Source organism: Notolabrus celidotus, chromosome 4, assembly GCF_009762535.1.
Source record: "Notolabrus celidotus isolate fNotCel1 chromosome 4, fNotCel1.pri, whole genome shotgun sequence".
Lineage (NCBI taxonomy): Eukaryota > Metazoa > Chordata > Actinopteri > Labriformes > Labridae > Notolabrus > Notolabrus celidotus.
In genome coordinates this window covers 6474275-6488278 of record NC_048275.1, presented here as the reverse complement: position 1 = coordinate 6488278, position 14004 = coordinate 6474275, and the positions used below count along the sequence as shown (strand labels likewise).

The window sequence follows — 14004 nt, the reverse complement described above, 5'->3', positions numbered from 1 at the left end:
AGAATCTGACAACAGGACTTCTCTACTTTAAAATTTAGGTGTGACTCCGACTCAGGGCAAGGAGAGTCGTGTTTGTCGTTTCATGGGACCTTTAGAACAAAGTGCAACATATCATTTTATGTGTAATCATAAGCGTTTCTAGACCATTTTTGGGGGTGCGAAAGAACCCCTAAATTGAATCCCAGCACCCTAAAATTTGAGAGATTTTTTTTTTTTTTTTTTTTTTTTCTGTATGTCCTTTTTAACAAGCTAGGAAAGTTTCAAAACCATACAGTACTTGGTTGAAACGTAATATTTTAACAACAAAAATACAGCAGCAGCTGTGTGTGTGTGTGCGCACGGACAGACTGACAGCCTCATCATGCATATAAGATTGATGGTGAGTACATCAGCTTTGTGCGCACTATCAAGTTTGCACGTGATTTTATACACGCAAACCTTTAGTAGATCGGGCCCTCAGTGTCCAGTTAAGACAGGACGACAGCAGCACAAACCTCCTCTGCAACAAAACCCAACTTTAATGGATCCTCGCACATTTATGCAACACTTCTTGCAGCTTGAACTGGGCTGATATTTACGTTTGAATATTTTACTACTTTATCCTACTGTTTTTTAATAAAAATAATTAGTCCAATCAACAGTCCTCAGTGTGTACACACTGTTTAAATGTGGATTAAGAAGCCCTCCTCTTAATGTAAGAACACTTCCATTCTTAATGTGGAAAAAACACTCGTTGGTAAAGGTGTGAAATAAAAGAATGCATGTTCTCACGGCATGTTTTACTTTTTTAATATGAATTAATGAGTCGCTTCTACGTAAAAAAAACTGTATGAAAAAGAACAAGTCCGTGGGACAGTACATAAAAAAGCAGTCCAGTACATTTTACAAAAGTCAGGAAATATATTAGCAGTATTAAATAACTATACAGTTAAAATGTTCAGAGTGGACAACGTTAGGGGAAACTCTGTACAAGTTTTGTGCAAATTAACGTCTCATCAGTGGACTTTACGTACTGGCAGAGAGGACTCTGTTAGTTCTTCTAGTAAGAATAAAAAACTGGATGTTTGGAGTGAAGGGCCGCGTTCAGCCCGATGTGCCTCTGACACTAAGAGAGAGAGAGAGACTGTGCAAAAATATACAGATATAAAAACAACAGGTGCACAGGAGAGCAGGAGTCTCTGTGAACACCTGTCAGTAATGTCCCAGCTGCTCTGGAGGAGCGGGAAGAAGGTAAGAGTCGTCTCCTCCGATGTAGGCGCTGATCCCGCTGCTCTGACTCCCCCACTCGTAGCTGTCCGCCGCCAGACTAGAGGACAAAGGTGGAGGAAAGAGAAGTGAGTAAAAACAGAAGAGAGGAATATTCGTACACAGGTTATCATGAACATAAGAGCACATCAGGAGCGTCACGAACATGAGAGCACATCAGGAGCATCACGAACATGAGAGCACATCAGGAGCGTCACGAACATGAGAGCACATCAGGAGCGTCACGAACATGAGAGCACATCAGGAGCATCACCAACACAAACATAAGAGCACATCAGGAGCGTCACAAACATGAGAGCACATCAGGAGCGTCACGAACATGAGAGCACATCAGGAGCGTCACAAACATGAGAGCACATCAGGAGCGTCACGAACATGAGAGCACATCAGGAGCATCACCAACACGAACATAAGAGCACATCAGGAGCATCACGAACATGAGAGCACATCAGGAGCGTCACGAACATATGAGCACATCTGGAGCATCATGAACATATGAGCACATCGGGAGCATCACCAACACGAACATAAGAGCACATCAGGAGCATCATGAACATAAGAGCATATCAGGAGCGTCACAAACATGAGAGCACATCAGGAGCGTCACGGACACGAACATAAGAGCACATCAGGAGCATCACAACATAAGAGCACATCAGGAGCTTCACGAACATAAGAGCACATCAGGAGCGTCACGAACATGAGAGCACATCAGGAGCGTCACGAACATGAGAGCACATCAGGAGCGTCACGAACATGAGAGCACATCAGGAGCATCACCAACACGAACATAAGAGCACATCAGGAGCGTCACGAACATGAGAGCACATCAGGAGCGTCACGAACACGAACATAAGAGCACATCAGGAGCGTCAGGAACATGAGAGCACATCAGGAGCGTCACGAACATGAGAGCACATCAGGAGCGTCACGAACATGAGAGCACATCAGGAGCATCACCAACACGAACATATGAGCACATCGGGAGCATCACCAACACGAACATAAGAGCACATCAGGAGCATCATGAACATAAGAGCATATCAGGAGCGTCACAAACATGAGAGCACATCAGGAGCGTCACGGACACGAACATAAGAGCACATCAGGAGCATCACAACATAAGAGCACATCAGGAGCTTCACGAACATAAGAGCACATCAGGATCATCACCAACACGAACATAAGAGCACATCAGGAGCGTCACGAACATGAGAGCACATCAGGAGCGTCACGAACACGAACATAAGAGCACATCAGGAGCGTCACGAACATGAGAGCACATCAGGAGCGTCACGAACATGAGAGCACATCAGGAGCATCACCAACACGAACATATGAGCACATCGGGAGCATCACCAACACGAACATAAGAGCACATCAGGAGCATCATGAACATAAGAGCATATCAGGAGCGTCACGAACACGAACATAAGAGCACATCAGGAGCGTCACGGACACGAACATAAGAGCACATCAGGAGCATCACAACATAAGAGCACATCAGGAGCGTCACGAACATGAGAGCACATCAGGAGCGTCACGAACATGAGAGCACATCAGGAGCATCACCAACACGAACATAAGAGCACATCAGGAGCGTCACGAACATGAGAGCACATCAGGAGCGTCACGAACACGAACATAAGAGCACATCAGGAGCGTCAGGAACATGAGAGCACATCAGGAGCGTCACGAACATGAGAGCACATCAGGAGCGTCACGAACATGAGAGCACATCAGGAGCATCACCAACACGAACATATGAGCACATCGGGAGCATCACCAACACGAACATAAGAGCACATCAGGAGCATCATGAACGTAAGAGCACATCAGGAGCGTCACAAACATGAGAGCACATCAGGAGCGTCACAAACACGAACATAAGAGCACATCAGGAGCGTCACGGACACGAACATAAGAGCACATCAGGAGCATCACGAACATAAGAGCACATCAGGAGCTTCACGAACATAAGAGCACATCAGGATCATCACGAACATGAGAGCACATCAGAAGAGTCACGAACATGAGAGCACATCAGGAGCGTCACGAACATGAGAGCACATCAGGAGCGTCACGAACGTGAGAGCACATCAGGAGCGTCACGAACATGAGAGCACATCAGGAGCATCACGAACATTAGAGCACATCAGGAGCATCACGAACATGAGAGCACATCAGGTTTTTACCTGGCCTGGATGTTCTGTGGCATGACGCTCCACGCCAGGTCGTCATCGCTGTCGTAACGCCGCGGGTTGTCGAAGAAGTACGACCTCGAGGAGAAGACGTGACCGGGAATCCCAGAGCCGCTCTGCAAGACGAACAAAAGACACAATTCAGATTTAAAAAAGGTAAATGTTGGAGCTTTTTCCTGTAAATAAGTCACTTATTTGTTGTTTAAGGGGAGTTTCAGATTCATTTGGTGCATCAAATATTTGAACACTCCTTAGTGATAGTGTCACACCAGGTGACGTATATCTGTACTTTGCTCTCACATTAACTGTAAATTCACTCATTCATAAAATCCATCTTTGTCTTCATGTAACCACCCGTCAAACGAGGCACACTGATCTGACTATTAGAGGCCTGAAATCACGAAAAGGTCCAGTAAGTCCTCAGAAAAGAATCAACTTGTACTATGTTGAGTTGGTGGTGTTATAATTAATAAACCGGAATCAATGCCATGAATTAAAATGGTCCTACATTTAGTAGGTATTACATTCGCTGTAACATCTTGGCACTGCTTTTTGTAATTTGGCAAAGGAATATTTGTTCGCCTTGATCAGTGAACTACAGTTTTTTGAGAATTAAGATAAGATAGTCCGTTATTCGTCCCACAACGGGGAAATTTAAGTGTCACAGCAGCAAAGTAGACAGTGCAAAAGAGTATAAAGCAAACAAGAGCCTATAAAATATCAATTATTAAAAAGTTATTAGCAATTAAAATTAAAAAAGATTCAAATAAAAGGTCTGCTATGAAGGTACTTTTAGCTGTTTACAACACGTCCTGTCTTTATAACAAGGTTTTGAATTCAGCCCAAGCGGCAACCTCCGGTCTCAAAATATGAAGCCCATGCAGAAGTGTTATAAACTGCAGTTCATCGAGAATCCACTAGAGGCTGGCTGCAGAAACACCGGAAACCACATACACACCAATTCAAAAAGGACGATCTTTGCAGCATTACTAAACATGTTTAAAGCCTGGTTCAAAAAACGGCTTGGCTCTATGTCGCTAACATGACTGACTTGACTCCCGGACGGGAACACATAGCTGTTGGCTAAGAGGCTCAAACCCCGCCCCTTTACGTCACACTGCCTGGTTGAGTTCTGCATTTCCAATATGGCTGCTGCCGTCGATTGGCTTCAAAACAGCGCTCAGGAACAGATGGGTGACATCACGGATACTACGTCCATTATTTATACAGTCTATAGTTCAGCCTCTGAGGAGGATCTGCAGCCTCTCAGTTTCATGATACCAGAGGGGATCTGAGTGCTACGATAACAAGGCGCTGCACTGATCCTATCGGTGCAGACAGATGCAGAGGCGGAAAAACACCAAAGCACTCATGGCGAGGACTCCAGAAGAACCTGTGACACGTATGATCCAGAATCTGACAGCAGGACGTCTCTACTTTTAAAATGTAGGTGTGACTCTCCGATTCAGGGCAAGGAGAAGCGTGTTTTTTAGTTCATAGGACCTGAACTGTCACTGATATCTGGTTCAGCTGGACAGCACTCACCCTGTCCTGGTTCGGCTGTCGGACTCTGAAGAAGAAAACAACGAGAGACGTCGGCAGCAGCTCCCACACGAACAGGACCACTCCGAAGACGATGTAGCCGGTGTCGCCGAGAGTCGACTGTAAATCTGCCTGAAAAATAAACACAGACATAAACATTTACCTTCCCAGAATCTGACTTCTTGACCTAAAGAATGTAGATTGTAGACAACAATCAACTAAAACACAGACATTATCCAGAAACATGTAAAGTAGTGGATGTCTGAAAGTCATCTTTGCATGTATTCCTCCACCTTTTAGTTGCTTCAGAGAAGGAGAATCACCTGGTCTGAGACGTTGTACCAGTCATAGTCGAACGAGTTGATGCTCTTGTTGGAGAGCGCGAGGACGACCAGGTTGTAGCAGGCTCGCGACGCGTACAGGAGGATGACGGTGGCTCCGATCACCGTCACCTGGCACACAGACGTCCCCTGCACACACAGAAATAACAGATCTGTAGCTACATGCTAGAAAAATCTAACAGCCACAGAGTCACCAAGACGATCTCAGAGTTCCTCACCTTTGATTCCAGGTAAATGTTGGCCAGAGACATCTTGGCGATCTTGTAGAGACACACAGAGAGCGAGACGGCACACAGGACGAAGAGAGAGTCGTTGATCGCGACCCTGATGAGCACGATGGTGTGAACTTCTGCAGAGGAGGTTTTCACCAGCAGAGCACAAACCAGGTTCACCACCAAGAAGAGCAGACTGATGAAGAGGAAGATGAGGTACAGAGGCAACCTGAGGACGAGGGGGAAGAAGAGGAGGGTGAGAGCGAGGGAGCTTTACATGAAAATATTAAACCTTTCAGCAACAAGGTTAAACAAAAAGGTTTCCCACGAGTCATGATCAGAACATTTAAAATGATTAAAACAAGAAAATAAACAAGCTTTACATCAATTCATCAATGAGCTGGTGGAAAAGTAAATGCTGATTGTTTATTGGATTAAATCCATTTTCAAACAAAAGATCAAAAATCTGCTTCTTAAGGTTTTAAAATCGAAGTTTGTGATGCTTTTTATCTCTAAATGAAAGTTTTGAACGGTTGGTTTGAAAAAAGGCTTTGAGAAGTTTAGTTTTCACTTTCTGACTTTCTCTCGACTAAACAATTATAAACAATTAATTAATAAGTAGGAAAAATAATTCTATTTGCAGCTCTAAATGCTGGGGAACAAATTTGAACCTAAAAAATATTAATTCTTCTTTTTTTATATTAAAATCTAGGACAGTGATTTTCAACCACTGTGCCGTGGCACACTAGTGTACTAGTGTACTGACCTGTGCTCCCCACCCACTGGGTGGCAATAAAGCACACTAATAACCTTGTTAATTTAAGACAATAGAATGAATGCTGAGTGTGAGAGGTGTATGTGATAAGACGTAGGCATACAACAGCGATGGATAAATATTCAAAAAGGAAAAATGAAAACTCCAAACTGAGCCCTGGACAAAACTCTAACCTGGATGAAGAGCGTAATATGGGAGGTTGAAAAGGCAACTGTTATGAGAAAAAACTACAACGGTGTCTGCGAGAGCTTTCAAAGCTAACTACTTGGTAGCTGAACTCCAAGCCAAATCAAAAAAGCCACACACTGCGGCAGAGACATTAACACTACCTGCAAAAGCCGTTGTAAATAAGATGCTTCGCCCTGACGCTGTTAAAGAAGTAGCCGCAGCCCCTCTCTCAGATAAATAGATTCATAAATTGAGAGACTAAATGTGTCTTTTTGTAAAACTTTTTGTTGGTGGTGTGACTCAGGATGTTTTTAATGTATGAAATGTGCCTTGGCTCAAAAAAGGTTGAAAAACACTGATCTAGGTGATGCAGCAGGCGGCCCTCCAAAGATGATGTTGTAGTGATATGTTGGTAGCACATGTACGTGGAAGGATTACGACCACAGAGAAATTAAAGGGGACAATAAATATGAATTTATAAGCAGTTTGTCGGCATGATGATTATACTTAAATAGTTGGTCTATAATCATATTCATATTTTAGGTTTAAGCTAATAATGTTAGCAATTCACTTTATCACACAGTAACATTAATATTTAATGTAATATTAGAGCATATGCTACAAGCACTGGGAAAAACACTGTCAAATCTGACTGATGTTTTAAATTTGATGTTTTAAATTTGATGTTTTAAATTTGATGTTTTAAATCTGATGTTCTAAATCTGATGTTCTAAATTTGATGTTTTAAATTTGATGTTTTAAATCTGATGATTTAAATTTGATGTTTTAAATTTGATATTTTAAATCTGATGTTTTAAATCTGATGTTCTAAATTTGATGTTTTAAATTTGATGTTTTAAATCTGATGTTTTAAATTTGATGTTCTAAATCTGATGTTTTAAATTTGATGTTTTAAATTTGATGTTTTAAATCTAAGGTTTTAAATTTGATGTTTTAAATCTGATGTTTTAAATCTAAGGTTTTAAATCTGATGTTTTAAATTTGATGTTTTAAATCTGATGTTTTAAATTTAATTTTTAAATCTGATGTTTCAAATTTGATGTTTTAAATCTGATGTTTTAAATTAGATGTTTTAAATCTGATGTTTTAAATTTGATGTTTTAAATTTGATGTTTTAAATTTGACATCTCCAGAGAGTGCTCGGACACAAAGAAAGAAATCTCAAAGATTTAAAGGAGCAACATTTGGGGTAATATATATATATATATATATATATATATATATATATATATATATATATATTGTATTTAAAGCCCCAGCACTTGCTCTTTTTTGTGCTTCATAAAAGTCTGTAAATGAACTCTATATTTCTGTAATTAATAAACAAAGACATTGTATTAAACAAAGATCTGTTCTGAAGCTGGAGATGTTTTTCATTGCACAGCTGAGCCACATGATGTGATCACTACACAGAGCACAAACTGGTCTTACCTGTATCTCAAAAGCTCAGGTGCGTACTTCGACTTGGCCTTAAAAACAACCTGTGAAGAGAAATCAAAACCTGCATCATGCAAATGCGTCACGCTGTTTCAACAGCTTGTTTTCACTTCTGTTTTCTCTCCTTCAAACATCACCCTGCTCTGAAACAGGAACCTCACTTTTAGAAACAGCCGAGTCTCTGATGCACAGTAATCAGCTACATGTGTAATCATCTGTCACGCTGCCAAATCGACCTTATGACTCGAATCAACACCCGAGGATTCATCCAGCAGTGATAGTCAGAAGCTGTGGTGTATTATTTGGAGAAACTCTCTTTGAATGCTCACTGAGTAAGAGTGTTATGTGTTGCAACAGGCTGCTAGCTGCTTCCGGTGCATTTTAATATAGCTTTATCCTTTTAATTATCCTTGATTCTGATTGGTCAAAGCCTCACAACAACTGAGAGGATGTAGAAAACTATCCTATGCTCTGACAAATCAAAGTTTTTTGTTGTTTTTTATATATATTTGGGCTTTTTCACCTTTACTGACAGGACAGCTGAAGAGAGACAGGAAATGTGGGGAGTAGAGAGAGGGGGAGGACATGCAGCAAATGGTCGACCGGCGACCTCAGCGACGAGGACTATAGCCTCAATATGTGGTGCGCTTAGACCGCTAGGCCACAAGCGCACGTCAAATCCAAGTTTGACCTCCTTTTTGGAAATCCTGGACGCTGTGTCCTCCGCTGTTCTCAGCACACAGTTTAAAAGCCAGGGATTCATTTTCATCAACAATAGCAACACCAGGGAAAACCTGATCACACGTCATATCCAAGCAGCAACCTCCGGTCTAAAAATATGAGTCCAATGCAGAAGTGCTGAAAACTGCAGTTCACCGAGGATCCACTTGAGGCTGGCTCCGGAAGTACCGGAAACCACATACACACCAATTCAAAAAAAGCCGATCTTTACAGCAGAAATAAACATGTTTACAGCCTGGTAAAAAAGACAAGTGTAGTCTGGATAGCTCATTTCTTGAACGGCACACTGTACAGGGATTACATTTTTTCCTAAAGCTGCAATTTAGAAGATATTGAGATCACGAGTCTTCCAATGAGAAGCACAGCTGACTTGATTGACAGCCGACTATTGGCCATAAAACAGCGCTTCAGAAACAGATGGGTGACGTCACGGATACTACGTCCATATTTTATACAGTCTATGGTCATGTCAGATCACTCCACAGAGAGTAGTCTGCCTCATTCCCCCTCTGCCTGACACTGTGGTAGAAACGTCAGTGTGGTCTCAGGCTGGTCAGGTTTGGGTCAAGTAGTTCCTCAGGCCGCTCTCATATCTGTAAGTATACCTTTGTTGTTTTTGTATCATTATTAAATGTTTAAGTCTCATATAATGAAGTGAATGATCTGTTTTGATGTCCGACTCTGAACAAGACTCTCAGTCACTCTTTAAATGATTGAAATTGTTCGTCATAATTACTAAAACCTTCAGTGTTCAGGAATAAATCAAACAGTTTAGGAGTTTTTACTTTGACTGGTGTTCAACTTTCACCCGTTCAGGATCAAATTAAATCCTCACTGTGTTTATTTCTATGAAAACAAACCCGTAACCGTCAGTATTGTTCTGTGTTTCAACAGTTTGTTTGGATTGAGTGGAAATATGTTATGTTAGTTAATCCATCTCTGAACTGCTTCACCTCTCTATGAATCTACAGAGGTCAGGAGGGTTACCATATTGATTTCGTAAGTCTAGTCCAAACAGTCTGTGAGTTAACTGAGAGAAAAACAGAGTGTTGCAAACACCTCTTTAACTCTGACCTCTCTGGACTCAATAATGTTCTCACACCACAAAAACACAAACACAGACACTGTGTGGACACTAAACAACCTCTGATAGGGTTACAGTTTGTTGTTCCTGGCACTTTGTTTCTAAAGTTCTCATGAGAGCAGATACATTTCCAAAAACAGATCATACATGATGTAGATAAACACAAACTTTAACTCATGTCTTTAAATTCAGTTTTTAACAAGTCAATGAAACCAATCAGCACGGTTCTTTTATAACTGTAGGAAACCAGAAGTCCTACAGAGAGTCCGGATCCACAGAGTCCGGTTCAAACTGAACTCTGAACCAGCTGTTAGAAACATGATGCTGAGAAGGTGATGGGATTTGATGTGCAATGAACCTGTCCTCTATTTCTAATGAACGTCATGTATGATTATGAAAAGTAATATTGTGACATTGAAATACTAAACATGTTAACCTCTAAACATCACCAAGAGGAATAAGAATGCTCTTTTTTTTCTCTCTATTCACACTTTGTTTATTTACCTTGTTTTATTATCTTTATCTTCCTTTTTGTTTGTACAGTTTATTATCATTATTTCTTTATTTAGTATCTTTTTTGTAATTTTTTTGTATTTTTTTGTATTTTTTTTTCTTCCCTTTGTTGGTTTTGTATAACTTACACACAGAGGTGTCAAGTTTATTTATGAAGCACATTTAAAACAACCTCAGTTGACCAAAGTGTTGTCAAGTAACAAAGTACAAATACTTGGTTACCTTACTTAAGTAGACATTTTGGGTATTTATACTTTACTGGATTCATTATTTTTCTTTTTACTTCTATTCCTTACAATTTAAAGCAATTATCTGTACTTTCTACTCCTTACATTTTAAAAATAGCCTTGTTACTCCTATTGACCAATAGTAAGATCCTATTGGTCAACACCAGAAGTTCCGGGTCTTGGATGTGTGTGGGTGCTTGATGCTTGGATGTACATTTACATTCCAATAAAGGCAACATGCCTGTGAAGTTTGACTTTTTGCACCATTACAATACTTATAGGCAACTAGTCATCATATCTTCCCCTCCATGAAACACGTTGACGCTCAGTAGAACACATATATGGTTCTTTAATGTATTTGCATTGTACTAAAATGCATTCATTTTCAATGGGCATAAAAGCGGCTGAATCAGGTGCAACCCAAATATTTCAACATTAACATATTAATATAACATTATAGTCATTATGGCCTTTAGAAAAATGCTGTTTTTGGGAGGTGGGGTAGTGCACTATAGGCCCCTGTGGTGCAGCCTAAGCTTTTGTCCTTAATGGCATTTTTTCCCTTACATTACTTTTACTTTTATACTTTAAGTAGTTTTGAAACCTTTTACACTTTTACTTGAGTAAAAAGCTTGAGTTGATACTTTAACTTCTACAGAAGTCTTTTTAAACCCTAGTATCTGTTCTTCTACTTGAGTAATGAATGTGAATACTTTTGACACCTCTGCTTATATATCATTTGTTAACTTGTGGTGAACAAAGGAATGCTGAAAAAATGCAATATAAAGTTGAATGATACAAAAAGCAACATGATGCTGGTTCAGATTCAACATGAGCAGATATTTTTGTAAAACATATTTTAACATTAGACATATTGTCTTTGTACGGAAGAGGATTAGGGCCAATGGAAAAAAAATTATAATAAAAACATTTTTTTTATTTAAGCAAAAAAGTCAGAATTCTGACTTTAATCTCAAAATTCTGACTTTAATCTCAAATTTCTGACTTTAAAGCTGCTGTGAGGAACTTTTGTTTTGTATCGATTCTGGCGCCCCCTTGTGGACAAAGCGATACCTCTTATCTCTTGTTCTATACATGCAAAAGTAGTGTTTTCAACAAAAACCTCGTCCTGTTGTCTTTTAACAGTCAACCTTATCAGGCAATGTGATTATTTTTCATGAAACATTAAAATAAAGGCTGTTATAGAAGCGAGATGTCCATCATCTGGTCTGGCACCTACCCCCTCAAGGCGGTTTCAGGCATTAAAAATGACAACAGAGAAGGTGTCAGTGTTGTTGCTGATGGTCTTGTTTGCTATTCAAGGTCATGAAGAGGCATTGGTTTCATTTTCAGACTGTTTCTCAGCCAGTTCAAAACTCCTCACAGGGCCTTTAATCTCAAATTTCTGACTTTAATCTCAAATTCTGACAACTAAAAATTCTGACTTTAATCTCAAATTCTGACTATAATCTCAGAATTCTGACTTTAATCTCAAATTCTGACTTTAATCTCAAATTCTGACTTTAATCTCAAATTTCTGACTTTAATCTCAAATTCTGACTTTAATCTCAAATTTCTGACTTTAATCTCAAATTCTGACTTTAATCTCAAATTCTAATTTAAATCTCAAATTCTGACTTTAATCTCAGAATTCTGACTTTTTTTCTCATAATAATAATATAAAAACAAATTGACCTTATTCTTGTTGTTTTAATCCTCTTCCGTATCTTTGCACTGCTCATCTGTTTACTAACACCTGTCCCAAAGCATGCAGTTCTGCAGACTCACCTGTGCAAAGTACAGGTTCATGAGGCTGAGGGTGAAGAACTGGAGGCAGACCGGGAAGCAGTACAGCAGCCAGAAGGGGAAAGGGCCCAGAGTGTTGGCCGTCACAAAGTTCCTGAAGTAGAAGGAGAAGAGGAGGGTCCGGAGGGCCGACCACAGCAGGCACAGCGACAGGAACACCGTCTGATAGCTCAACCGCTTGTGTCGGTACCGGAGGACGAGCCAGAGCTGCACGTACACGAAGATGAAGAGGAGGGAGTAGAAGACCGTGTAGACTACCGTCAGGCCCAGGGTGACGTAAGGGGGCACAGCCGGGCTCAGGGTGGGCAGAGGCAGGGACTCCTTCTCCTCCACAGGGGCCTCCATGAGCTGCTCCGTCCGGCCGCAGGAGGAGGAGGAGGAGGAGGAGGAGGAGGAAGAAGAATCTGATCCTCTCCCCCGGCTCTCCGAGAGGTGACAGCCGCGGAGGAAAGATGGAGGAAGAGCAGGCTGTCAGGTGGAGGAAGAGGAGAAAGTCTGGGAGGAGAACTCGAGGTGGACTTCCTCAGACAGCCGGAGAGAGAGGCACATGATCCGCTGTCGGAGGGGAGCAGCAGCGGGCAGGAAGCTGAGCGGAGCAGCCAGGAGGAGCGCAGGACCGGCCCCCTCCAACAGCCCTCCACCCCCTCACGCACATTACGTGACGTTACGTAGCAGCTGACGCACGCTTACTGTACCTTTAACCCTGTGATGACGCTTCCCACCACAGCTGATCCCAGGAGAGCTGGTTCAGGCTGAGGAGGGTTTAATAACACTCCTCTGAGACTGAGAAAGTTAGAGTAGATAATAATAAACCACAGAACAATACTTTCAACAGTCTTACTTTATTTACAATGTTTCTGGTCATGAAAAAGAAGAGGCTCTTTAAACCGCAGTTCCTTAAGTGACCACTGGAGGCTGCCTCCTCAAGTGAGTCAGATCCCATAGAGCAGTGTTTCTCCCAAAAGGGGGTCGCGGACTCGTTTTGAGTGGGTCACAGGCCTTCAGCTGGGGCAAGAAAATCTAAATAAAAATTGTGACACCGTGCATTTTACAGTATAGAAGAAGACAATCAAAAAAAATGTTTTCCTATGGGTAATAAGCATTGCTAAATGCAAATAATACAGCGACTACATTAAATATGGACTTTATTATATTGCTAAAAAAAGGACGACAAAAACCTCAGTGTGTTGTGTGCACCGAGGTGCTGGCAAGTGAAAGTATGATGCCATCAAAATTAAAGCTGCATTTGGAAACAAAACACTCTTCTCTCTTTTAATAGCATAATTTTTGTTATAACATGTTGTTATGCCAAAACTACATATTTTTGAATCTCTTTGAAACTAGCTCTCACTAGTTAGACTAGTTAGGGTCTAAATTTAGTTCAGGGGTAGATAATCTCCCCCCTAAAAAGCCCCTGCTAGGGGGGGTAGTACTTTTCAAAGGTCCTGGGGCTTTTGGGGGGCAGGGCCTGCAATGCTGAGCGTGTCTGATTAACCGCAGTGTTTTTATTCCGCCCTCCATCCACAATAACATCACACACATCTGTGATTCACTTGATTTCTCTTTCTTTCATTAGTTTTTATTTGTTCTGTCTTTTTTGTATGTGTGTGTACTTTTCAAAAAAGAAGACTCCAAGATTAGTTGCATTTTGACCAAGAGTTCCAGGGTCT

The 14004-nt window shown here is 41.1% G+C and overlaps 1 protein-coding gene across 1 annotated transcript; it reads right to left on the bottom strand.

The window, feature by feature from the left end:
• Nucleotides 1-764: 764 nt before the first annotated feature.
• On the bottom strand, nucleotides 765-12988 carry gpr137ba (G protein-coupled receptor 137Ba). Its single transcript, XM_034682678.1, has 7 exons — nucleotides 12317-12988; nucleotides 7958-8007; nucleotides 5569-5791; nucleotides 5333-5479; nucleotides 5013-5141; nucleotides 3462-3583; nucleotides 765-1306 (listed from the first exon to the last, which is right to left on the bottom strand). The coding sequence occupies exons 1-7, from the start codon at nucleotides 12677-12679 to the stop codon at nucleotides 1192-1194; spliced, it is 1149 nt and encodes a 382-aa protein (XP_034538569.1). The 5' UTR covers nucleotides 12680-12988; the 3' UTR covers nucleotides 765-1191.
• Between the last annotated feature and the right edge of the window lie 1016 nt (nucleotides 12989-14004).